A 27945-nucleotide genomic window follows, 5' to 3' on the forward strand; every position below is an offset into this window, starting at 1 on the left:
TCCACCCCCTCACTGCAAGAAGCCAAGTTACAGGGAACCAGGCAGTGGGCCTTCTCGGTAGTGGCACCCGCCCTGTGGAACGCCCTCCCATCAGATGTCAAGGGAATAAACAACTACCAGACTTTTAGAAGGCATCTGAAGGCAACACTGTTTAGGGAAGTTTTTAATGTTTGATGCACTATTGTATTTTAATATTTTGTTGGAAGCCGTCCAGAGTGGTTGGGGAAACCCAGCCAGGTGGGCGGGGTATAAATAATAATATGCAATTAGGTAAATCTCCAGGACCGGATGGACTGACTTCTAGATACTACAGATCTCTAAGAGAATGGTTAGTACAACCTTTAAAGGAAGTCTGCAACAAAATAATGGATGGGGAAAGGGCACCAGAGTCGTGGAAAGAAGCGTATATTACACTTATACCGAAGACAGAGACTGAAAAGACGCAGCTTAAGAACTACCGCCCCATATCACTGCTTAATGTGGATTATAAAATCTTTGCAGACATTTTGGCTAAAAGACTAAAAAAAGTGTTAGTGGAAGAGATTCATAAAGATCAAGCAGGCTTTCTCCCGGGTAGGCACTTGTCTGACAATATGAGAAATATAATCAATATTTTAGAAAAATTACAAGTGAATATTAACACTAAGGCAGTTTTGATATTTGTGGACGCGGAGAAAGCTTTTGACAACATTTCTTGGAGTTTCATGAAGAAGAATCTACAGGGGATGGGGGTAGGCCAAGGCTTTGGAAACGGTATAAGTGCAATTTATTCAGAACAAAAGGCTAAATTAATTGTTAATAACGTGGTGACGGAGGAATTTAAGATAGAAAAAGGGACACGACAAGGTTGCCCAATCTCCCCATTGCTTTTTATATCGGTCCTGCTGAACATGATTAGAAGGGACCAATTGGTTAAAGGTATACAAGTCGGAGCTAAACAGTACAAATTGAGAGCATTTGCAGATGACTTAGTACTGACATTACAGGAGCCAGAATCTAGTACCAAAAGAGTTTTGGAACTGATTCAAGAATTTGGTCAGGTTGCAGGATTTAAACTGAATAAGTCAAAAACAAAGGTTTTAGAGAAAAATTTAACAGCGATTGAGAGAGAGAGGTTTCAGAATGAGACAGGTTTAACAGTGGTTAAGAAAGTGAAATACCTGGGGATTAACATGACAGCTAAAAATGGGAATCTATTTAAAGACAACTATGAAAAATGCTGGACTGAAGTGAAAAAAGATTTAGAAATCTGGTCAAATTTGAAGCTTTCATTGCTGTATTGATGCGATAAAAATGAATGTATTGCCTAGAATGTTGTTTCTGTTTCAAACATTGCAAATCTTGGATAAAATGGACTGCTTCAAGAAGTGGCAGAGAGATATTTCTAGATTTGTCTGGCAGGGCAAGAAGCCAAGAATAAAATTTAAAATACTAACGGATGCAAAGGAAAGAGGTGGATTTGCCCTGCCAGACCTTAAACTTTATTATGAATCAGCAGCTTTTTGCTGGCTGAAAGAATGGCTGCTTCTTGAAAACACAGACATTTTGGATTTAGAAGGCTTTAATAATGTATTTGGATGGCATGCATATTTGTGGTATGATAAGGTCAAAGCACATAAAGCATTTAAAAATCATATTGTCAGGAAAGCATTGTTTAATGTCTGGATAAGATACAAGGACCTACTTGAAAATAAAACCCCAAGGTGGTTGTCACCGATGGAAGCAAAAGCTTTGAAAAGGCTCAATATGGAGGCCAAATGGCCGAAATATTGGAAAATTTTGGAACAAGAGGGAGACAGATTGAAATTGCAGAGTTTTGAAAAACTAAAAAATAAAGTGCGAGATTGGCTTCATTATTATCAGATAATGGAGGCATATAATTTGGACAAGAAAATTGGCTTCCAGGTGGAAAAATCAAAATTGGAAAGAGAATTGTTAGAACCCAAAACCAAGATTTTGTCAAAGATGTATAACTTGCTGTTGAAATGGAATACTCAGGATGAAATGGTGAAATCTGCTATGATTAAATGGGCACAAGATGTTGGACATAATATAATGATGGCTGACTGGGAACAGTTATGGACCACAGGTATGAAGTTTACGGCATGTAATGCCTTAAGAGAGAATATTATGAAAATGATATACAGGTGGTACATGACACCAGTCAAGCTTGCAAAAATCTATCATTTGCCCGATAATTAATGTTGGAAATGTAAAGAAACTGAAGGTACATTCTTTCACCTTTGGTGGACGTGCCCAAGGATTAAGGCTTTCTGGGAGATGATTTATAATGAAATGAAAAGGGTATTTAAATATACCTTTTTGAAGAAACCAGAGGCCTTTCTCCTGGGCATGGTCGGCCAAATGGTGCCAAAGAAGGACAGTACTTTCTTTATGTATGCTACAACAGCAGCAAGAATACTTATTGCAAAGTATTGGAAGACACAAGATCTACCCACTCTGGAAGAATGGCAGATGAAGGTGATGGACTATATGGAACTGGCGGAAATGACTGGCAGAATCCGAGACCAGGGAGAAGAGTCGGTGGAAGAAGATTGGAAGAAATTTAAAGACTATTTACAGAAATACTGCAAAATTAATGAATGTTAGAATGATGTCAGAATGAAGTTAAGTGGTTTTAGTAGCAATGTTATAAAGGTGTATGTAAAAATGGATTGTTAACAGGTGAGAATCTAAAGCTATAATATATTAAGTTAAAGGATTAAGATAAAAATAAAGAGGGGAAGGAATTGCTGAATTAATCAACTGAACTGGAATACAAAAAAGGGAGGCGAGAGGAGGTCAGGGAAACAAGTAAATGAAATGTAAGGTATGGAAAGATTGATTTGTTTTTTAAGTCTCCTTTACTTTTTCTGTATTTTGTATTTTCTCTTTTCTCTATTTTTCTTTTTTTATATATATGTAACTTTTTTGGGGAAACCTTAATAAATATCATTTTAAAAAATAAATAAATATATTATTATTATTATTATTATTATTATTATTATTAGGTATGGGCAGTATCTAACGCTGCTGTTCCACTTTCATGACACACATCCACTTGTGGAATGGATCTTCCCCTTCCTCTTGTTATCTCTGAAGCCCCCCTCCAGCACCCTCAGAATTTGCCCCTGAGGATTGGGAGACCCTTCACAGCAGGTGTGCCAGGTTCCACCCAACATTGGGGGCCCCGGTGCGTACATGACAACACACAGTGGGAGGAGGTTCGATGGGGCCTGCCGTGCTCTTGGAGGAGACCTTGCCACAGCCACAGGAGGACCCAACGGATTCTGTTACAGCTGTGGGAGGGCTCAATGGGGCCCGCCCGACTGTGGAATATTGAGGGGGCCCGGTCCCCTCATTGAAAATTTGGGGAGGCCTCAGTCCCCCTGGGCCCCCCATAGATGACATGGCTGCTCCAGAGCATATTTTGGGTGTGTGTAGAAGGAGGAATGGAAGGGGGAAGTCCCACTGCATAAGGGAGTCCCACTCACACAGCACTGAATGCAACCTTACATGTGATGAGTTTCAGGATGCCCTGGTTTTTCCTTGTTGCTTTGATGTGGGATCTTGGCTACAATGTTATGCCATCCTTACAGTGCACTATCAAACACAAAATGGATGGTGGATCACAGGTCAGCATTTCATGGCCCTTACTGATGCTCTCTTGAATTTGCGATACATTTCAACACAGATTCATGATAATAGGAACCAATTTACATTCCAGAGGTCTTGAGCTTTGCTATACAGATGGAACATTCTGTCTATTTTTCCATCTGTACATTTGATATCTTGCACACACGCACACACACACTAGTACACATACAATCACATTAAATTGGTAGATTTTAAATTTGTTTACCAAAATAACTATAAAGGCACTCTTCACCCAATATCCCAGCTGTATATCAGCACCGTTCAGTTAAAGTTTCCTCTGTGAGGCATAAAGGACTAGTAGGATGCATGTTAAATCATTAATGCCGGCCTCCATTCTCTTTCGTCAGTTGTCTGACAAAATGGAGATGATAAATCGCTTCCAAAGAAGTTACAGGATTTCACTTTACTCCAATTTCAATATGCTCCAATTTAATGGGTCATTTGTTCCATGTTTGAGAGGATCTGCATCCCTAAAAGCTGCCACCCACTTTCCTCATACTCTGATTGAAAGGGCCAGCTGAGCAAAGTGCTCTCTGGAATGGTCTTGTGAAAGTAAAACGAACAGGCATCATCTTTTTTTTGGTAGCGGAAGAGCTAGAATTGGAATTGTGGTATCAGTTTCGCACTTCTTGTCTCTCTCAGACTTTGAAGTGAAGGCACAAGACGGGGGGTTGGTCATCAGGTGAGCTGCGCACAGGTGAGCTGCATGCAAGCTGCCGGCCAGTCCTGTGGAGCCTCCTTTTATTGAGACAAATATGCAAGCTAGGCAGATACATTTTGGGCTGTGACCTTTACACATCTTGGTCCCGAGATCGTGGGGTGATACAAAGTTTGGCACCTGTTTCCACCGCGTCATTTTCCCCTTGCACAGTGTATGACGAAGGAGACAAAAGGTCTCAGGGACAAAGGTTACAGACAGGACACCGCTGACTGCTGAGACCGCAAAAGGTCAGACAGAGGGAATGATGTTCAGACAGCTGTGGCTTGTCTGGGGGGGGGGGATGAGCCCTGCACCCCAGGGTCACGCATGCAGGCAGACTGTGGCTGCCTGCTGGTGGGGAGTGTGCTCTCTCCGGACCCCACTGCCCACTCCGCGATATCCCTACAGACTTGTATCATGATGGGTCCAGCCATGCACTGCCCTCAGGGGGCACCTTCAGCAAGCCACCTTCAGCCATTCCACCTTGACATGGGAAGGTGATAGTCCCTGGGGGGACAGGAATGTGCACCTCAGCCTTGCCCGCGACTTAATGGGGCACTGGCCCTACTCCCAACCTCTACATGCTTTTTGCACAAACCTCCTCACAACCAAGCAGAAGGGAGTTTGCAAGCATGCCAACCCCCCAGAAGCACTTTGTCCCCCTCCAGCACCTTCAAAACTTGCTCCAGAGGATTGGGAGACCCTCCAGAGCACATTTCGGGGGTGCATACAGGGAGGAAAGGAAGGGGGAAGACTGTGTTTGTATCACAGGCATCCAAATTTTGGTTCCTTTAACCAGAGTGATGCTTCTTTGTTTTAGAAAGGGTCATGGATGAAGTTATTCTAATAATAATAAGCCATGATAGAAATTTACAAAAATTATGCATGGGGAAAGGAGCTACCAGTATACCTCTGCAGATCAGTTTTTAAGGGGCCCAAAATAAGTTCCCCAGGATAGGGCCTTCCTGGTCAGCTGAAAGGAATCTGGAATCCCTGAAGTTAGTTTTCACCAGATAGAAGACGTCTTTTTTACTTGCTTTGACAGCAAGTACTTGCCTCTCCCAGCAGTCACTTGATAGATTGGCATGTCAAAACAGAAAGTCAAGGTAGATTTGTCAAAGGCATACAAAGCCTTCAAAATGAATTAGGTGCAGTTAATCCATGAAAAATAGACTTCACTGTATTATTAACAGAATAATAAATTAATTTCTAGCCTTTGGTCACCAATGGACCTGGCTTGGCTCACATCAAAAACAATGTTAACATTTGCTACACTGGAATATTCTGAAATAAAAACAACATTTTTGGCAATACATTCATCTTAATCACAGAAATTCTACCTAATAATGACAAACTCATCCTTCCCCAGATTTCTAAATTCCTTTATATTTATTTTCATAATTTTTCATAATTATCTTTAAATATATTAATATTCTTGTCTGCCAACCATATTCCCAAATTTTTAACTTTTTATATATAATTATCTCTGTTTTCTGCTGTATCTCTTTTTTATCTTGCTCTGAAACATTCTTCACTAAAAGCTTATTCTTATTTTTATTCAATTTAAAACCTGATACTTGTTCAAATTCCTGTATTTTTCCTATTACTTTCAGTAATGCGTTTATAGGGTCTTCAACTGTTATCACAAGGTTATCCACGAATGCTTTCAGTTTATATGCTTTATTTCCTACTTTTATTCCTCTGATGGTTTCTTCTGCTCTTATATTTCTCACCAGAATCTCTAATACTAAGATAAACAATAATGGTGACAAGGGGCATCCTTGTCTTGTCCCTTTTAGAATTTTGCATTTCTCAGTAATAACGTTATTCACAATTAATCTTGCTTGTTGCTCTGAGTAAATTGCGCCTAATCCTCTTCTAAACCTTTCCCCGAAATTCATCTCTTCTAAAACCTTATACATTAATAACCAAGAAATATTATCAAATGTCTTTTCAGCATCGATAAACATCAAGGCTGCTGGATTTTCATTTCTTACCTCCAGGTACTCTATGACATCAGTTATGTTCCTTATATTATCTTTCATCTGATGACCTGGAAGAAAGCATTTTTAATGTTATTTTCATTAATATGCACACTTTTAACTAAGATACGACAGGAATGCCAGCTTGGCCCTGCGACCATGGGTGCCTGGGGCTCTGGGTGCCATGCAGGGTGAATGGCCCTGGCACCAAAATTTGTGGGTGCCCCGCCCCTTCATGGGGAATTTTGTGAGTACTCAGGCATCCAGGGCCCCAGGGAGCCAGCACCTATGGATATGCATTTTTGTAAACACTGGTCTATCTCTCTCCCCCTTGCTCCTGATGTAGATCTTCCCTCATCCCTTCTTCCCTGGCAGGGGGAGGGTACCATTTTAGGGTCCTCCTCAGATGCCTAAATGTCTCAAGCTGGCCCTGCCGTTCTTTCCAAGCATGGGTCTGAGTAGCTTTCTGCTTCCCCCAAGCAAAACAGCTCTTTAGTGGTAAATTGGATGACGCGATTGATGTCTGCTCCAATTCAGGGCTCATGCAGACGTCCTTTTGTGTCATGTTTCTAGGCACAGATTCCTACTCTAAAGTTCTGTGTCCACTGCTGCTTTCTATACCCCGCTTGTTATGTCCATGAATGCTGAAAGATGGGGGATGGGTGCTGTTGTTTTGCTGTACCTTGATAGCCTCAAGGTACAATATTTCAGCTAAAAATGTGGAAAGGGAGAATCTGTCTCTGAAAACTGGTAACAACTCTAACCAAAATCTGAAAGCTGAATGGTACAAATTCCAATGTGAATACGGAATGAGTTCTTGCTCTGACAATTGCTGCTTCTCCAGTCCTGGGACAGTCCTAGTCCCCTTTTTGTTGTGGAGGGACTGGGGATGAGGCTGAGAGGCAGAGGCAGTAGTTCCAACCACTACAACTCACTGCCTTTTGCAGAGGTAACATATCACCGTGTATGCCTCAAAGATCACATAGGCTGTGTTCACTGAGTCAGGTACTCAAGGGATGCAAAAGGAGACAACAGAAGTCAGGTCAAAGAGGTACTGGCCCTTTGTTCGGAAGGAAGAACAAAGGAAGACTTTATAAAGATCTCTTAACCAACACAATTCATACCCTTACCAAAGTACCATGAGATTGCCACAAACCAAGGAAGCCTACAAACGTTATGGTAAAGTTTCTGTGATGCAATGAACTCTTTATTGTTAATGTGTACAGCTGTTGGATCAAGAAACTAAAGCAGCTATGCATTTGAGAAATAAATCATGTGATTCATGAGAAACAGTTCCAGATGATTCAGCTTCCCATATTTCTTCACTAGAGTTATGAAGTGATCTGTATTTTCTTTAACAAATTCTTCTAAATGAGCGAACATTTCCATGTTTGGATTATTATATTTTATGAAGCTTACTGATAACAGGCATAGTTCTCAGTATAAGACAAAATGAAAGTGGCAAACTGAATATTAGGATGAGCTGAATGTTGTGATTAGTTCTGTGGTCTTCCTTTTGAAGAGCACTGTGAATGTTAGTGAGGCATTAAGAACATTAGTTTTCCTTCTTTCCAGAAAGTATGAGTCATTGAGGGGTTTTTTTGGGGGGGGAAAGCTGCTAAGTCACAAGTATCAACAAGTTTGTCTGGTGGTTGAGACTTCCTCCAGTAGCAGGAGCCCATCGGCTCTGAGCTTTGCATGTAGTCTGCCACAGCTGCAGTCGGATTTAGTAGTAAACCCCACAACTGCTCTTATGCAAAGTCAGCCTGCAGCCTTGTGACAGATTAAAATAATTGAAAAACTACCGAGGAAGCAAGAAGCAGATCAGGCAATCTACAATGGTTCACGTGCTTATATGACTGCTTGGGCTGTATTAACATCAGAGGGAGAAGCTTGCAAGGCTGAATCTTCTCCTCAGCATCCTCACACCTGAAAATGTCCCTGATGCAAAAGAATTCTCATGTATGTCACGCTTTTCACGGACTTTTAAGAGCTTGTGCTTCCAAACAGATAAGATTCCCCAGACATGCCTGCACATGCTCAAAATTCCCTAGATTTAAAACCTTGTACTGCATTCTTCTTCAGACAACCCTCCATCATCTAAATCTTGACTAACTGCATTTTTGTACTGCTTCTTAATTACATCTCTTTCTGCTTCACCTCGTAAAGGAAGAAGTCAAATGCAGACCTCACTATACATCCTTGAAGCATTGTCTCTAAAGAGGAGTTCCTCGAATGTACAGATACAATGAATTCAGGAAACAGTGTTATTGCATCCCCAAAACCAGATATACCAACCTCTGGATTTTTGAAAACCTTCTGCCACAGTCACAAACTCAAAAGGGAGCAATTCTCTCTCTATTGAGCATCTCTCTAGCAACACCAACTAACTCAGCCCACAGAGTAGCACCGGCTAATGCTTCCCCAAACATACAAACCTGCTACCCACTAGAGAACAGAGGGAGGCAAGAGCAGCACTCAGAAATGCTGTGGGAGTGGGAAACAGGTGTCCCTTGCCCCAGACTCTTTTGTGCTAAGTGAGGGGAGAATTGGCTTTGGGTTTTCCTAGCCAGTGTATATCGAATTGTGCTGGATTAGGCCCAATCTGCCTACTGGTTCAGGTTGGCTTTGCTTTGCTTTGCTTTGCAATACATCGGGTGGGGGGGGAATCCCTGGTCACTCTAAAGGCTTGTGGGAAAGAATAACAATGGCTGCTCTCTCTGAAAATGCAAAGACCAGCAGTTATGAGCATTTATTTGTAGCAGAGGGCAGAAAAAAGAACACACATTAGCAAAGGTGGAAACTGATTTTACTAAACTAAATTAATAATAATAAATTAATAATAATAATAATAATACCCCACCCATCTGGTTGGGTTTCCCCAGCCACTAGTTAATAGGTAGCACACTGGTTTGGTAGTGTTGCACAGTGGTTAGTGTGCCTGTTGCTTCCCACATAGACCCACCATTAGATGGTAGAAGGCTACTTCCACCAGTTCCAGGGCTTCTCTCCTGGATGGCTAAATTGCTGTCCTGAGACAGACAGAAACTGAGCTGGCCATCTTGTTCCATTATAAATAACAAAACCAAGAGTTAGCAATAGAGTAATATATTTATCATGACCAATTCAAAGACAGGAAGCAAGGAAAAGATACTTTCACATTGACCAGAACTCTTCTTCAGGCTTGATTCCAGGGGTTCCAGGCACTTAGGGTTTGGTTTCCTCAGAATGAGGGACAGCAGAGACTGTGGTGTCTTTATGATATATGGTTTATTTATATCCTACAACCTGCGAAGGGACTCACAGCATTAACACTCCAGGAGGTCTTGCTGTGCCCATCCTTGGATTCAAGCAGAAATCTAGCATGACTTTGTCTCTCTGGGCTGCTGCCTGCTTCAAGCTTCTAGCCCAGCTCATGCACAAACAACTCTGCCCCTGTTGTCACCAGCAGTGAGGTAAGGTAGGGGGAACCAATTTGCCCCCTGGTACAGAGCCTCTTCCTTTGATACCACCACTAACTCACCAAGAAGCTGGCCTGGTCAATTGACTCCTCCATTAGATTTTATCTCTTGCTGGATCCAAGAATTAGAAGAGCTCAGGCATACAGCCTAACCTCTCCACCTCACCCCCCACAGTTGGATGTCAGTATTGTGTCTCTGTCTACCAACACCAGGTGACTACTAGTGGTGGCCTTTGCATGGGATCTGGAATCAAATAGCTTCCAAAGAGTCCTCAGTGGCAGCCCCATTACGTGGTAGAACATGACAATAGTGTTTTTTTAAAAAAATGCACCAATGTTAACTTAAGGACAGGAGCTAGGGAGAAAATTGGGGGCAGGGGGTAATCAGAGGCTGGATTGTGGTACAGTGGTACCTCGGGTTAAGTACTTAATTCGTTCCGGAGGTCCGTTCTTGACCTGAAACTGTTCTTAACCTGAAGCACTACTTTAGCTAATGGGGCCTCCTGCTGCTGCCGTGCCGCCAGAGCACAATATCTGTTCTCATCCTGAAGCAAAGTTCTTAACCCGAGGTATTATTTCTGGGTTAGCAGAGTATGTAACCTGAAGCGTATGTAACCCAAGGTACCACTGTACTGTATTTCCTGTACTGCATTAATGAGTTCAACCTGTGTCATAATGTATATTTTATTGCTTTTAAAGTTGAAAAATCAGACATTGGTTAGGAGTCTTATCCCAGCTTGCAAACCTCCAGGGCCATTTTTATCTGCAAGGAAACAAGTTTGTATCTGCAGAAATCTGATGTGGAAAGAGCAGTGGCTGGTTTCTCTTTCCCGATTTATTAGGTAAAGGTAAAGGGAAAGGTAAAGGGACCCCTGACCATTAGGTCCAGTCACAGACGACTCCGGGGTTGCGGCGCTCATCTTGCTTTATTGGCCGAGGGAGCCGGCGTACAGCTTCCAGGTCATGTGGCCAGCATGACTAGGCCGCTTCTGGCGAACCAGAGCAGCGAACAGAAATGCCGTTTACCTTCCCTATTTATCTATTTGCACTCTGATGTGCTTTCAAACTGCTAGGTGGGCAGGAGCAGGGACCAAGCAATGGGAGCTCACCCTGTCGCGGGAATTCAAACCACCAATCTTCTGATAGTCAAGCCCTGGGCTCTGGGCTTTAACCCACAGCGCCACCCACAACCCTTCCCAATTTATTAGGCATAGCCAAAGGAAGGGAACCAGATACAATCTGCTTCCTAACAAATACATTTTATTTTATTTGGAGACAGCTGGCATTCTGTGGTGTTGGCTCCTTAATTGATTATCCCAAAATGATAATCCAATGATTTCGCTTAATTTTCAGAACTCATTGGCCCAGCTTGTGACAAGTTCAGCCACAGTTTAAAACAAGCTGTGTAAATGAATTGTATGCTGATGGATCTTGCTCAAATGCCTCCATGGTGCTCCTCTGACTTGCTGCATAGTGCAAACTTTGGCTCCTGGTTTGTTTCTTTCCAAAGCCAAGAACAAACCTTGGTTACTAAACATGGTTTGTTTGGCAAGAAACAAATCTTAAGTTCAAGTTCAATTGTTTCGTTCACACTGCGGCACCAGGAGCAATGGAGAAGACCCATGTGCTCATTCACTTTAAACCAGAATTTGTTTTAATGTGACATGTGAGTCAGGCCACAATGCCACCAAGATGTTTGCTACAGCCAACTCCCAGGGGCCAAAGTCCCTTTGCCGCCCCCCATAAAATATCTGAGGGGCCCAGGCCTCCCCAAAATTGATGGGCATTGCCATTCAAATGCTGTGTATCTTGTGATTGATTATGTGGGGTGGGGCTTACCTGGTCCCTCCCATATTTTATTCAAGTTGACACCCCTGGATTTGGAGATTGATAAGTAAATCAAAGCATGATTGACTCAGCTAGTAACAAGTTAACCCATAATACTAAACCACATTTCCCCCCCATTTTTTGGCATATGGGTTTGGTACGCAGCAAGACAATCCTCTTTCAGGGAACTTTAGAAGAGACAGAGGGAGAACATCATCTGATGTCTGTTTTGCTGCTTAATTTTTTGAGAAAAATATCCCTGCTGCTTTATTATTTATTAATTAGACTTAAGCATGTTGGTTATATGAGGTTGGTTTTCCCACAGATTTTTCATTTGTTAGGTATCATCTTTCTTAGCTGTTTGATATTAAAAGGCAGAAGATCAAGGTCAGTAACAGGAGTGGCCAGCCAAATTCAACAGGAGGCTAAATGGACAGATCATGGCATCATCTGAGCCAATGTGTGTCTCCAGAAAAAGGTGTTTGACAGCATTCCAAACCCACCAGCTCTCTCACTTTAGGCAGGTGACTCTGGATTTTGAAAATGTCAATAGCTTGCTTGCTACTTTGTGTAGGCTTGCCATACAATTTTCCTTTAAAAATACCTCAAAAACTTCTTTTAAAAGTTTTTTTTTTACCAAAAAGCTCAACAATTTTGGGCAGGATTAGAAAGCTCAACAATTTTTCTGTCCCGATGTTTGAAATTGGCAATCTTAACTTTGTGGGCACTTTAGTTGGTGCTAATACAGGTATTAAACTACTGTAGATTTTAGGGTTGATCCTCCTTGAGTCTTGTTTGGAAGTCTGCTGTCCATTCCTGCCTGGGCTCTGCTGCTTTGGATAGATCCACCAGCACTGATGTTTTGTGAACCATGTTCTAGCAATTAAAGTAAGTTTTCTAGATGCAAGTAAAGCATTGTGCAGCACAGTTCAGCTCCTTTTCTAGCTAACTGGGGAGCAGTATTCTTTTTAAGAGCTTGTGAGAAGCTTTTAGTTCCTCCCCGGCATTTCTGATGCCAATAACTGCACAGAGACATTGATCTTTTCCACACCGGGAGCACTTTCTCCTTCCCCTCTAGCATGCACCATGCAGCCAAGATTTCTGTAGGCAGATCTTATTGCCTCAGAAATGCTGAGGAAGGAAAAGAGAAAGTTCAGTGTGTGTTTATGTATGTCTTTAACCTCTATCAGAAGTGAAGAGGGAGGTTAAAGTGGATATCAGAGGGGGATGGAGCTTGTGTCTGTGTGTGTGTGTGTGTGTGTGTGTGTGTGTGTGTACATGCACACATACCACCAGTGCTAGGTAAAGGTAAAGGGACCCCTGATCATTAGGTCCAGTCACGGATGACTCTGGGGTTGCGGCGCTCATCTCGCTTTATTGGCCGAGGGAACCAGCGTACAGCTTCCAGGTCATGTAGCCAGCATGACTAAGCCGCTTCTGGCGTACCACAGCAGCACACGGAAACGCTATTTACCTTCCCACCAGAGTGGTACCTATTTATCTACTTGCACTTTGACGTGCTTTTGAGCTGCTAGGTTGGCAGGAGCAGGGACCGAGCAACGGGAGCTCACCCCGTTGCGGGGATTCAAACCACCAACCTTCTGATCGGCAAGTCCTAGGCTCGGTGGTTTAACCCACAGTGCCACGCTATTTTCTATAAAAAGAGGTGCTGGAACTCTCCAAGAATGCCTCTCTTGTTCCCTTATAATGGCAATGAAGCCCACCCGAGAGGTGCCAGAACTGAGTTCTGGTGAGTACCAGCTGAAAAAAGCCCCACCTGCCACCATGCAGCCCCCCAACATTTGGTGCCAAAACAATTGGCCCACCCTGTACTTGTGGGGAAAGTGCTGGTGGTGTTGCTGTTCTATGAACTGCTCTTTAAGAGCTAACAGAAGACATTGCATGATGTTGCATAAGACGTTGTCCAAGAGATGCTTGTACTAGCCTGCATTTTTAGAGCTGGGGTGGACGACACTCTGGATTCCAGCTCTTGTTTCTCATGCAAGGATCTTGTGCTAAGACAGAAAAGCTATCCTGCCTGCCAGTGTGGTGTAGTGGTTAAGAGCGGTAGTCTCGAAATCTGGGGAACCGGGTTCGCGTCTCCGCTCCTCCACATGCAGCTGCTGGGTGACCTTGGGCCAGTCACACTTCTCTGAAGTCTCTCAGCCCCACTCACCTCACAGAGTGTTTGTTGTGGGGGAGGAAGAGAAAGGAGAATGTTAGCCGCTTTGAGACTCCTTAAAAAGGAGTGAAAGGCGGGATATCAAATCCAAACTCTTCCTCTTCTTCTTCTTCAGAGTGGGTGTCCCCTGCAGCAAGACCCAACTGTTTAGAAAAGGCCACCATCACGTATTTATTGGCCTTTCTGACCCAAGACCAACATCTTCCCAAACATTCCAAAATCTAGCACTTCTGTGAGTCCGCAAAACACGAGCTGCATCCAACATGGAAAAGCGAGCAACCCTCTCTTCAGATATTATTTTCCCCCCTCAATAAAACGGATGGGTTAAACAAAAAACAAGTGCCAAATAATACCCCCCCTCCACATCTGTAAGAACTCAATCATTTTGTGTAGCAGCATCTACACTTTGGAGCTCTCTGCCTATTGATATCAAAGCAGGAGCCTTCATTGTACTCTTAGAAATGCTGAGATTAATCTGTTTTTATATTTTAACTTGTTGTATATTTTAAAGTATTGTAATTTTTCTTGATTTTATTGTTTTATCTTTTTGTAAATTACTTTAAGGGTTTCCTTTACAATCAAGCAGTGTGTGTATTTTATGAACTAAATAAATAAATAATAACATTGAGTTATATTTCCAGCCCAAGTTTCTTTACATTTGATTTTTTTCAAGCTTCTGAATCATCCTGCTTTTCTCTGATGTCATGGAAGCTAGGAAAATGCTGTGTGTGTGTGTGTGTGTGTGTGTGTGTGTGTGTGTTTCATTTTTAAAAGAGGGACACTTTCTGGTTCTATTATTAACACCACCATAAATTAGGATTGTTCCGTAGTTACTCGTTACGTTGTTCCAAGCGCAATGAGCATTCTGAAATCTCTCTTGCCAATTCCGCCACCTAGTGGCTAGTTCATTAGTTTTATCCTGAAAGGCAAAAATGCATACAGGCAATGGCCTAACATAAACCTAGATTAGGTACAGATAAATCCTACACACACACACACACACACACACACACACACACACACATTACCCTTCCCATGTGAAACATAATACAGTATTGCTTTTTCAGTACCAATTCTAACTTTTTCTTTGAAGAACATCTAAAATGCAATGTTTTGTTTTATTTTATTGATTAAAAATGTGTTAGTAGGTTAATGGTTCAAGCCACCTATATTCCAACCAATCATAAATTCAGATGTCCCATTAGCCATCCTCTATATACCTTTTAATAATACTCATATGAGCATGCTTGGTGAGCTCCTGGGCTGAAAAAACTTGCCTCTGCCACAGGTTTACAATTACTTAGCAGGAACTTGTAATAAAGTGTCATGGTGCTAACAGGCATGGAATTAAGTCTTTATTGCCAAAAGTACACTTATCAGTTAGGCAAATGATGACAGAAAGCAGCTGTTAATTTAAGATTTTTAAAAATCCATTCTAACCTACTAAACATGGTGATATACCACTTTCACAGACAGACTACATCAAAACATGATTATATGCAGCAGTAGATACATCTTCTATAGAGACAAACATAAGAAAACTAAACAGTTTATTTTGTTGTCCAACTTCTTCTGCACACACTACAATTTTTAAATTGTTTTCCCCAGTTTTTCTTGTCTTCTACTAGCTAGATAGGACAAGTATTGTAACCTCAGTGCCAGAAATATTGACTACCGCTGTGGTTTTATGTGGGGCTGCCCTTGGCTCTGGGAGCTCCAGCTAATGCAGAATGCAGTGGGTAGATTGTTGATGGGGGCAGATGGCAGACAACATGTAACACCTCTGCTAAACAATCTGTGCTGGCTGCCCATATGCTACCAGGTCAGATTCAAGCTTTTTATATTAACATACTTGGCTCCAGCATAACTTGGACCACCTTAGCAGAATCACTGAGATCTTCCAGAAGAGTCCTGCTAGTTCTCCTCTATGTTTCAGAAGCACGGCGGCCTTGTGAGGCAGGGTGGTCATGGTCTTATTCAAATGGTTCAGAAGTATACAAAGGCAAGGAAGCTGCCTTTGTAGAGATTTGTGTGGAAGTGGCAGCCCACATTTGTATGTTAGCACATCCTACAAGGAGATCAGAACAAATGACAAGATGTGCAAGATCTGACTGGCATCAGAAATCCCAGAATATGATGTATGTCAGCATAAAGCATGAGAAACCAAATCAGAGGTGAACAACAGGGGACACCAATTTGTAACAAGCCCCTTGTTTCCAAGGAAAAGCAACATTCCAGTAACTTGCTTTGAAATGCAACCAGGGTAACTGTGTCGAGTGGGAAGTGACAGAAGTGAATGAATGAAAGCAGCTGCTTAGCGTTGTTCACAAGGTCCCAACAAGTTTGATTAAGTGGGAAGGGCGGCCCTGGAGAGCTATGGACCGTTTCCCATGAAAAAGTAGCATTTTACATATCATTTAACTCTATTTTTTTACAATCTGCCTGTTATGTACTGAAGTTCTCACCCTGGGCCAGCAGAGGGATACTGTAGATAGTTTTCACTCAGATCCACATATGCAAATAAGGGATTGAAAGGGATAGTTACAGAAAATGGTTACTGTTGCGTTCTAGTGGAGCTCTATATAAGCAGGCTGGCTGAACCCTTCAGTTCAGTCCTGTTCTGGCCTGTGAATAAACAAGAGCTGTTTGAAGAATCGCTGTGTCGTCTGATATGTTCACCCACAACTTAACCCGGCCCACTAAGCGGAATGCACCTTCAAATTCATTTATCAGCAGGAGTGGGGGACCAAGAATCCCCTTCTCCTCCCAGGAGCCACATGCTAGTGGTGGGCAGGACCAGAAAGAAAGGAGGCAGCACAATGAAAGTACACTAGATTAGCTTCTACACAACCTCTCACACACACCCCTCTCTCCTCCATCCAGGAAAGGAAGAGCTCATCAGAGGCAAAAACACTTCAAGGAGGTGCCTGGCTAGGGTGGAGAGGGCTGTGGCCTGGGAGAGTCCCAGGGGCCAGATAGAGGCCAAGAGGGCTGCCTTGGGCCCCTGGGACTGAGGATCCCCACCCCTGAGCTCGTGCAGAGTGTGTTCTACTAGCTGGGGAAAATGAGAGACAGAATCAACTGCGGTGATCCTTACAAATAACCTTATGTAGGAAATCCAGCCATTTCTTAACTAGTTGTTTCTAAACCACCAGTTTCAAAACTGAGCGACATCACATCACTACAGTGGTACCTCAGGTTACATACACTTCAGGTTACATACGCTTCAGGTTACAGACTCCGCTAACCCAGAAACAGTACCTCAGTTTAAGAACTTTGCTTCAGGATGAGAACAGAAATCATGCTCTGGTGGCGCGGCGGCAGCGGGAGGCCCCATTAGCTAAAGTGGTGCTTCAGGTTAAGAACAGTTTCAGGTTAAGTACAGACCTCAGGAAGGAATTACGGTAAGTACTTAACCCGAGGTACCACTGCACTTGTAAACTTAATTTTGGAGCTCTGGCTTCCCTGAAAGTTCCTCCTCAGACCTTGAAGTTTAGCTCAGCACCCCCAGAGACAAGGAGTAGGTGAATTATGGTTACTCAGTAGTGAGCAGTATCATTCCAAATGATGTATCTGGCCACAGACAAAAGTTCAAAGAGGAAGTCGGAAGTCGGAAGTCGGAAAGACCTCAAGCTTGAATGTGCCCTTATTTAGACAATTATCTAACTGCAGGGGTGGTGGGTCATCTGTAGCTGCTCTGGACTCCAGCAATTGTTCAGAAGAAATCAGGGGATGGTGTGATAATTTCTGCAAGCTTAAGCTTAGACAAATATTTGTCTATAATCAACAACTAGGCTCAGGAAGCTTCAGTACTGTAAGTTACATATAACAACTAATGATTGTATTGAAGAGTTAATTTTCTTGATCAAAACAGGAAGGTGGAATGTAATGAAGTCTCTTTCTTCCCTTTTGTACCAGATTTAGCACTTAAGCTGTTGCTTATTCAGTAACGTTCCACTTCTGCGCAAGCTTGTGCTGCTGGGAGAAGTTTCTTCTTCAATCCAGGAAGATTTCATCTGAGTTTGTTTGCAAAATCTTTCAGAAGACCTTTTAGATCATTCAGCTTCAAATTAAAAACAAACAAACAAAAAGCATCTCATGAGAGGGTAACAAGTGCATGGAATTATAAGGCAATAGCAATCATTGTTACAATTCAAGCGCAGGATTTGTCTCCTGACTAGTAGAAGAGACTGCGTAGAACTGTCTATAAGCTCAGCCTTAAACTAACCCAACTAAGTAGCAGATTCCAGTAACTCAGCTAATGCTTTCTAGTTTGCAGGCATACACCATAAAATAACTTGCTGGTCATGCAATCTGAGTGCACCAAAACGAAGCTTGCATTTTTGCAGTTGTCCTCTGAATTCAAGTGAGGAATGACACTGTCCTGTCTTGCTCCTATTTCTTTAGTGGAAGACAGATGGCAAGACCTGCCGTTGCTTCCCACAACTGCCACCCCCCCACAGATGCATCACTTTTTAAGAGCAGGGCCACCATAAGAGCTTAAAATCTACTTCTCATGTTGGATTATTGTTGTTGTTATTGTTATTTCCCAAATTTCTTAATCACCCTTCACCTGAGGATTTCAGGCCAGTTTACAATAATTAATAACAATAATACTTGTTATTTAAACAGCACATATAAACTGTTCAAATTGCTTCACTTATATTATCTTATTAATCCTTACAACAAGCATACTATGGTAGGTGTTCATTCAACAAAGGAATATGGTTGACACAACCCTTTGTTGTGACACCAACAGCAGGGCTGTGAGTGCTGAAGGCTGCTCCCTGAAAGGCCCTTTGCACCTGGCCTATGTAGGCCCACCCTGCCCTAGTCCAGTGACAGCATTTAAATGATTTTAAATAGTTTTAATTTGCGGTGTTTTAAATTTTGGTTTATCATTTGGTTTTTGCTCTGTTAGGGGAGGGATTAATGTTTAGTAGGGGCTAGGGGTTAATTTAATTTTTAATATAACCGAATTGTTGTTGTTTTTTAAATTAGTTTCTATTGTTTTATAAAGTTTGTATTTGGTTCTTAAGGGGAGAGGGTCAAGGCTGCCAGGGAGTGGACCCCAGCCAACAGAATGGCTGGGGCAGGTTCCACAGTGGGCGGGATGCACTGGGACACCCGATCTCAGTGATCACGTGTAGACCAGACCACGTCATTACTGAGGAGGCAGGTTTAGTCGTTGTTTGAAGATTATTCCTGCCTCTGGGTCTGGTCTTGACTGGATGGATACTGGATTCAAGAAGGGAGACCCACATGACCTGAAGGTGCTGCTGTGCAATGGCAGGTCAATGATTCACAAGACGGCTGTCTTCCACAATTTGATCGGGGATGGAGGACTTGACCTGGCACGTGCGACAGAGACTTGGTTGGATGAAGCAGATGGGTCTGTTCTTGCCGCTGCTTGTCCACCAGGTTTCTCTTACACACAGCAACCCAGGTCATGTGGGCAGGGAGGGTGGGGGTTGCAGTGATTTTTAGGAAAACAACAACAAACTTCTGGTTATGTGAAACATTCAGTAAACACACAAGACGTAACTAGCTGTACGTTTGAAAAAATAATATATACTATTCATTGTATTGAATTGTTGATTTCAACAGAAGTAGCTCATAAAGTTCAACGAAAAAAGTAGAAGACCCAGTGGATCAGTTCATTCTCTAATCAGTTTATGAATAAGGTATGTGAAATATATGTGAGAGTGTCTATTCCACCTGTCTGTTCATAGAGTCCAACAATCCACACAAAAGGTTGTTGCAGTTCCACAGAATCCTTTCACAGAGTCTAAATCCGTATGCACCAATATATCTTTAAATGACTTAGTGTGTCGTTTGGCAAAAAGGGGGATATTATCACACCCAGGGATGTCCTTAAGAATATGCCAATGGCGTCTAATAATTTTCTCAATTTCAAAAGTCATATGGTTGTATTCTAGGGAAGCATAAATACGTGAAGATCTAGTCTTTACATGTGAACCAGATGTAAGAAGGGTCGATCTCTTTCTTGTGTTTTTTGAATGGCATATGTTATTACAGAGTTCGGCTAACCTTGTTGTATTAAGGATGCAGAAAGCAAATTAGAATGGACTTTAAAGTTTTTTGGGTGCAATGAATTGCGTTTTAGTCTTAGAAACCGACCTAAGGGAAGGTTATCACGGAGATGTTTGGGATGATTAGATCTATAATGTAACAAGGAATTTCTATCTGTGCTTTTCTTCTAAGGACATACTTTAATTCTTGACTCAGCCACCAAAATTTCTAAATCATTTGTAAATACCCAATTCATTTGAGAGCTTCATGGGTTTATACTGGACGGCTGCATATTACTGCCATTACCGTTATTATTTTTATTACCATATTTACTGAAATGTAATGTGCACCTTTTTTGGCCAAATTACATTGGGGAAATTAGGGTGTGCATTAGATCTGACACCGCATTTACATTCACCAGCAAATACTTTTTTGGTTTCAAGGTTCTGAAAGTTGAGGTGTGCATTAGATTTGATGGTGCATTAGATTTGCATAAATACAGTAGTTTTCAACAACATATAAACAAAACAATAAGTTTTCCCCATACTAAAAATATTATTAATAATAATGATAATGTACCTTCATATCCAGTTGTCTAAATCGCTGGGCCATTCTGTGAAAGGAAACATAACCATCAGGAATGAAGCTTTGATTTATGGATGTCTTAACTAGAGACACAAATCTAGCCAGGGGTGCCAACCTCAATAAAATATTTGTGGGGGGGGGGCACAATCATAATCCCCGCATAATCAATCACATGATGTGGTGCATACACACCATTTGACTAGCAAGGCCCATCAACTGGGGAGCAGCCCCCTCAAATATTTTACTGGGGCCCAAAGCCCCTAGGAGTTGGCTCCTATAGATGTAGCCATGTAACCTATAATGTAATCCTTAAAGGTAAAGGGACCCCTGACCATTAGGTCCAGTTGTGACCGACTCTGGAGTTGCAGCACTCATCTTGCTTTATTGGCCAAGGGAGCCGGCGTACAGCTTCTGGGTCATGTGGCCAGCATGACTAAGCCGCTTCTGGCGAACCATAACAGCGCATGGAAACGCCGTTTACCTTCCTGCCAGAGCGGTACCTATTTATCTACTTCCATTTTGATGTGCTTTCAAACTGCTAGGTGGGCAGGAGCTGGGACCGAGCAACGGGAGCTCACCCCGTCACAGGGATTCGAACCGCCAGCCTTCTGATCGGCAAGCCCTGGGCTCAGTGGTTTAGACCATAGCGCCATCTGCTTCCCTAATGCAATCCTTAGGAGAGTCCTTACTCCCTCTCTGCACGCCAAGGATGCTTCTTCTAAGATGTTGCCACAAAATACATGTGCGCATTATCTAAAAAACAAAGTACCCATGCTTCTTGTTTTACCTATTTGTAAATTTAATCAGTTAATAGCCTTGTACAATTAATTGATTAAAATTTCTTTAATCAGGTTGAAGGCCTACATTATACATAAATGAGATAGAGTTTAAAATAAAAACTAAAGCTACTCATTTCAAATTTAGTTTTGTTTCGTTCTAGTGCTGTTACTTAAAATATACTTTCATCATTGTGCTGGTGGCTTTGGGGTTAATTACCTATGCTATTTTTAAAATGTTGGACACAGTTAACAGCTATAGCCATATTTTGGAATCTTTACAAGTTGGCTTGTATTATTAGCACCAGAACTCTTCTAACTGTTCATTCTTAAATGGAAAGCCAATATATATATGAATCAATTGAAGAAGTCTTTAAGAACATGAAGCTCTGCAAGGTCTCCAGTATGGGTTTCAGAATAAAATATAGGCTCTGAAGTTTGATTAGATGGGAAAGACAAAGAAAGCAAGAAAACATACTCTTCTGATGAGTCATTAGCCTTGATATTGATTTTTACTAGATAATTTTCTTTCATGACAGCTTCCCATGCCAGCGTTTCATTATCTTCATTTTTTGAACCTTCAAGATATAAAATCCACACAAAATTGGAACATGGGCATATTTATTGACAAAGCAGACAAAGAGCTATTGAATGCAGCTAAAACAGTAACCTCAGTTTGTTTCAGAAGATCTGATGCTATTACAGCTCAATTCAGAAGACAGACCAGAAAAAAGCCCTATTGAGTTCAGCTAAGTGTGTCTTAGCTTAACCCAGTACAGTGGTAGCTTGGCTCTCAAATTCAATCCGTTCCAGAAGTCCGTTCCAAAACCAAAGCATTCCAAAACCAAGGTACACTTTCCCATAGAAAGTATTGCAACCCCTAAAACAGCAATTTAACATGAATTTTACTATCTAACGATACCATTGATCCATAAAATGAAAGCAATAATCTATGTACTGGACTATAAAATAAATAAGACAGTATTGTAGATGATAAAAATAAAAATTAATTTTTTTTCTTACCTGCACTGATGATAGTCATTGTATGGATGGGGGGCTTTTCTCCATTTCCGCAGTCACACAATCAATCTATCAGTAGCTGAACTGGGTTCCACACAGTCACAAAAACAAATGAACTGAAAAAGCCTCAAAAAGAAAAACGCAAAATAAATAGCAAAAACAAATGTGCCAAACTTAATCGGTTCCGGAAGCCTGTTTGACTTCCGAAATGTTCTCAGCTTCTGACTGGGGCATGTGCCCTGGAAACAATAGCTGACAGCGGAATCAGACGTTCAGTTTCTGAAATACGTTTGAAAACCGGAACACTTACTTCTGGGTTTTTGGCATTTGGGAACCAATGTGTTTGAGTACCAAGGCGTTTGAGAACCAAGGTACCACTGTATTGGAAACCAGTTTTCTCTTTAGCTAGTTTTCTCTTTAGCACCCCACACTTCGTTCCAATGAAGGGCTATTTTTACATGGGGAACCTTTCAAATGTAAAAAGGTAAAGGTACCCCTGCCCATACGGGCCAGTCGTGTCCGACTCTAGGGTTGTGCGCCCATCTCACTTAAGAGGCTGGGGGCCAGCGCTGTCCGGAGACACTTCCGGGTCACGTGGCCAGCGTGACGAAGCTGCTCTGGCGAGCCAGCACCAGCGCAGCACACGGAAACGAGCTGGGACCGAAAGACGGGAGCTCACCCCGCCGCGGGGATTCGAACCGCCGACCATGCGATCGGCAAGCCCTAGGCACTGAGGTTTTACCCACTGCGCCACCCGCGTCCCTGGCCTTTCAAATGTAGTAACTCTCAAAATGAAAGTGCAACATTGGAAAACAATTGTCTGAGAAGCCTTCATACACTTCTGTGACTCCTACCCTTCCTCCCATAAATAGTTACTGTGCAAAATACTGCATTACTTACAGCAAATTGATGGCTGTTTACATTCATTTTTACAGCAGCATTTTAAAAGTTTCCTCATCACCATGTAGATATAGGCAAAGATGACAAAAGGAAATGGTATAGTTAAGCGACTGCAGTACTCTTGAATCAGAAAGTAGCGCTGGAACTTCCATACTTGGTCATTGTTCTCTTGAACCGATCCAACAGTATAACTAATGGATAGATTAACACAGGGGGTTATTAGCTCCATATCTACGTTTGCTCCTTATCTAATATGTCAAAAACAGCACATACTTCACTTTTCAGTAAGGGTTAGAATCATAGAATCATAGAATCATAGAGTTGGAAGAGACCACAAGGGCCATCGAGTCCAACCCCCTGGCAAGCAGGAAACACCATCAGAGCACTCCTGACATATGGTTGTCAAGCCTCTGCTTAAAGACCTCCAAAGAAGGAGACTCCACCACACTCCTTGGCAGCAAATTCCACTGTCGAACAGCTCTTACTGTCAGGAAGTTCTTCCTAATGTTTAGGTGGAATCTTCTTTCTTGTAGTTTGACAAGAAAGTTGGTGATAATGGATCAATTACAGGGACTATGAAAGCCTCAAGATTTCCAAGCTGGAGGGGAGTTCACACTAGTGTTATGAGTTTGCAGGGGGCAGAGTCTCCTAAAAGTCCTAGGAACCAGATCCCCACCCCCAATCCCACCCCAAAAATTGTAAGGTAAAGGTAAAGGGACCCCTGACCATTAGGTCCAGTCGCAGACGACTCTGGGGTTGCAGCACTCATCTTGCTTTATTGGCCAAGGGAGCCGGCGTACAGCTTCCGGGTCATGTGGCCAGCATGACTAAGCCACTTCTGGCGAACCAGAGCAGCGCACGGAAATGCCGTTTACCTTCCCGCCGGAGTGGTACCTATTTATCTACTTGCACTTTGATGTGCTTTCAAACTGTTAGGTTGGCAGGAGCAGGGACCGAGCAACGGGAGTTCACCCTTCGCGGGGATTCGAACCACCAACCTTATGATCGGCAAGCCCTGGGCTCAGTGGTTTAGACCACAGCACCACCCGCGTCCCTAATGTAATCCTTAGGAGAGTCCTTACTCCCTCTCTGCACGCCAAGGATGCTTCTTCTAAGATGTTGCCACAAAATACATGTGTGCATTATCTAAAAAACAAAGTACCCATGCTTCTTGTTTTACCTGTTTGTAAACTTAATCAGTTAATAGCCTTGTACAATTAATTGATTAAAATTTCTTAAATCAGGTTGAAGCCCTACATTATACATAAATGAGATAGAGTTTAAAATAAAAACTAAAGCTACTCCTTTCAAATCTAGTTTTGTTTCATTCTAGTGCTGTTACTTAAAATATACTTTCATCATTGTGCTGGTGGCTTTGGGGTTAATTACCTATGCTATTTTTAAAATGTTGGACACAGTTAACATCTATAGCCATATTTTGGAATCTTTACAAGTTGGCTATTTATCTACTTGCACTTTGTGCTTTCAACCCGCTAGGTTAGCAGGAGCAGGGACAGAGCAATGGGAGCTCACCCCCTCGCGGGGATTCGAACCACCAACTTTCTAATCAGCAAGTCCTAGGCTCTGTGGTTTAACCCACAGCGTCACCTGCGTCCCTCCAAAAATTGTAGGAGATTACTAAATGCCTGAAGTTTTCACCCAGGTGCAAGACAGCTTAGCAACATAAAAATGCAGGCTGAATCAGTTTCTTGGCCAGGAATCTCTTAGAGATCATGCAGTAGAAAGGAAGATAAGGAGCGGCTGACATAAACAGTTACCCTGTGCTGGTGAGCAAAGGAGTGTGAGTTCCTCCTCCCATGTTCAGGATTATCAGTGTTTGAGGATGCAAGCTGGGAGGGGGAATTCCAGGTGGGCAGTGGGTGGTGACACAGGCGGAAGGAAAAGCTGCAGCATTTGAGAAAGAGGTTTGGACTGGGGGACCAGGGGAGAACTCCCTGTGTGCTGGCTGGGAGACGCTGCACCAAGAGACTGGCTGCTTGTTTTGGACCCAAGCTTGCTGAAGCTTAGAGAGGAGCAAGGAGTCTCTTGGGATGTAATGTTCTGCACCCTCTCCATTGAAGGCTGTTAGGTGTAAATGTGTGTAAAATAAACCACATTTCTTAAAGACATAGCCTCCGCTGTGCCTTGACTTCCCAAAGGAAACAACACTTGGGGAGCGAGTACCTGGGGTCCCCTGGGATCTCGCTACGGCTCCGTAGCAAGTGGTGGCACATATTTTTATTTCCTAGTTTAACCACTGGTTAAAATTCTATCATTAATACAGTAATTACTACATTGTTCTTTCAGTTAAAAAATACAAAAGCCACATGTGGCTTTTTCCATTGCTATTTTCACTTTTTAACACTTTTTGTACTTATTGTTTATCTACCGTACCTTATTCTAATCATGTTGATTTTTCTTCAAGTACGAATGCATTTTCTCATTTGGGCACATCTAGTGGCAGCTAGACTGGTGACTGGGAGCGGCCACTGAGACCACATGACACTGGTCCTGAAAGATTGGCTCCCAGTACGTTTCCGAGCACAATTCAAAGTGTTGGTGCTGACCTTTAAAGCCCTAAACGGCCTCGGTCCAGTAGACCTGAAGGAGTGTCTCCACCACCATCGTTCTGTCCGGACACTGAGGTCCAGCGCTGAACCGCAATGGCGGTTCCCTCATTGCAAGAAGCGAACTTACAGGGAACCAGCAGAGAGCCTTTTCGGTAGTGGTGCCTGCCCTGTGGAACACCCTCCTACCAGATGTCAAGGAAATAAATATCTGACTTTTAGAAGACATCTGAAGGCAGCCCTGTTTAGGGAAGCTTTTAATATTTGATGAATTATTGATTTTTAATATTTTGCTGGAAGCCACCCAGAGTGGCTGGGGAAACCCAGCCAAATAGGCGGGTTATAAGTTATGTTTTATTATTGTTGTTGTTGTTGTTGTTGTTGTTGTTGTTGTTGTTAGTGTCTCAGTATATATTGACAGTAGAAAGGGCAGAGTTAGGGAAACAGTGGCAAGCAGAGGAGCAGCTGTGTAAAAGTCTTGCTTTGAACTAGTGTATCTCAATTTCATCAAGATCGGAGCCACCCCACTTACTGTGAAATCCTACACATGTTTATTAAGAAGTAAGTCCTGCTGTGTTCAAGGGAGCTTATGCCCAGGAGTGTGTGCATAAGACTGCAGCATAAGAATCCATTTCTATTCAAAATCACATTGCATTGACAAAGAATAACTTTGCAGAAAACAGTGAAGTAATTTGACAGTTTGTGATGGTAATGTTATTTCACCAAAAAATGGCTATTGGTTGCTGACGTGCTGCTGATACCACATCACTAATTAAAATGCATTGGTAATTACAACCTTACTTGTGGAGATTAAAATCATATGTTGGATTGAAATTAATCCTATTCTAAACAGTTTAACCATTGAAAGAGAACTAAAAATAGATGACTGGTGTGATCCAGTCCGCTGCATTTCCGAAACAATTTGTAGGCAGCTAGAACTCATGTTAAAGGTAAAGGGACCCCTGACCATTAGGTCCAGTTGTGGCCGACTCTGGGGTTGCAGCACTCATCTCGCTTTACTGGCCGAGGGAACCAGCGTATAGCTTCCAGGTCATGTGGCCAGCATGACTAAGCCGCTTCTGGCGAACCAGAGCAGTGCACGGAAACGCTGTTTACCTTCCCGCTGGAGCGGTACCTATTTATCTACTTGCACTTTGACGTGCTTTCGAACTGCTAGGTTGGCAGGAGCTGGGACTGAACAACGGGAGCTCACCCCATCGCGGGGATTCGAACCGCCAACCTTCTGATCAGCAAGTCCTAGGCTCTGTGGTTTAGACCACAGCGCCACCCGCGTCCCAGAACTCATGTTAAGAAGATTGAAAAACCATCAGCCACACCCTGTGGCGTTACACCCAGCCCATCAGTCTACATACCCAAACATGGCTATTAATAAGTTAACCAGGAGAATATTGGTGGACAGCATGTAGATGCACACTAGTGGAATGGTGATCCACTCTGGGAATCGGGGAACATTGTTGGAATCCACTTCTACACACAGAGGCTTCGATTCATTCCCAGTGACAGTACACTGATCACCCTCCAATGTGGTACCTATTATGAAAGGAACAGAAAAGACTCCTGAAATTCCAAAGCTCTTGTTAAGATTATGACACCAAACTCATGACATGTGTTGTCAGCACATTCTTTAGTGCTACCGGCACCTTTGTCTCTGCTGGATTTTGCTGAGCTAATCTAGTTGCCTAATAGGAGTGCATAAAGCTAGAATCCTATACAGATAACTTTGTGAAAATTGTACATTGTAGAGATTACTGTGCAGAAGTGAATACCTGCTGAGCAAAGATGTGCCCAGAAAACAGAATCCCCATGTGGCTGGCTGCACAATTTAGTACTAAACTGCATCCCATTGTAACATACTCACAATACAACTCTGAATGAGATTTTATTCAGCATGCAGACTTTTGCCACTCCAGTCTTCCTTCTGGCCCTACAAGGAAAGTGACTGGCATAGTCCCAGCATGGATTGTGCAGGTGGTGTGGGCCGATTCAATTTGGATGGATCATGACCTGAACTGAACATAAGTCCACTTTACAAGACCACCTGAGAGCTCTAGTGCCCTAGTCATCTGTGAACACCAGACTGATTTCAGTAAGCCTCTGTGATACTGCAAGAGCTACCTGAATTCTAGCAGCACATGTTTCCCACTAAAACAGAAGGGGGGGTGGGGTGATGAGCTTTGGGCTCCTTAAGGACTGTGCTCCTATCTCCCTATTACTCTGACCCATTGTTCATTGGGA

General features: G+C 42.6%; 1 protein-coding gene across 6 annotated transcripts in view; it reads right to left on the reverse strand.

The window, feature by feature from the left end:
- Positions 1–15341: 15341 nt before the first annotated feature.
- The window catches only part of TRPM8 (transient receptor potential cation channel subfamily M member 8), a 52902-nt gene continuing 40298 nt past the window's right edge, over positions 15342–27945 (reverse strand). For 4 of the 6 annotated variants that reach the window (XM_081016096.1, XM_081016095.1, XM_081016098.1 and 1 more), the window contains 5 exons: positions 27063–27240; positions 23123–23313; positions 21681–21780; positions 20421–20454; positions 15342–17871 (listed from right to left, as the gene is read on the reverse strand). In XM_081016096.1, coding sequence (XP_080872222.1) covers positions 17821–17871; positions 20421–20454; positions 21681–21780; positions 23123–23313; positions 27063–27240 — 554 coding nt within the window. In that variant the 3' untranslated portion in view covers positions 15342–17820. Of the gene's footprint in view, positions 17872–20420; positions 20455–21473; positions 21781–22225; positions 22349–23122; positions 23314–27062; positions 27241–27945 lie in introns of those variants that run through there. The other 2 variants (XR_013989389.1, XM_081016094.1) reach the window with 2 other exon arrangements.

This window comes from Podarcis pityusensis (genome assembly GCF_964106645.2).
Source record: "Podarcis pityusensis genome assembly, chromosome: 1".
NCBI lineage: Eukaryota > Metazoa > Chordata > Lepidosauria > Squamata > Lacertidae > Podarcis > Podarcis pityusensis.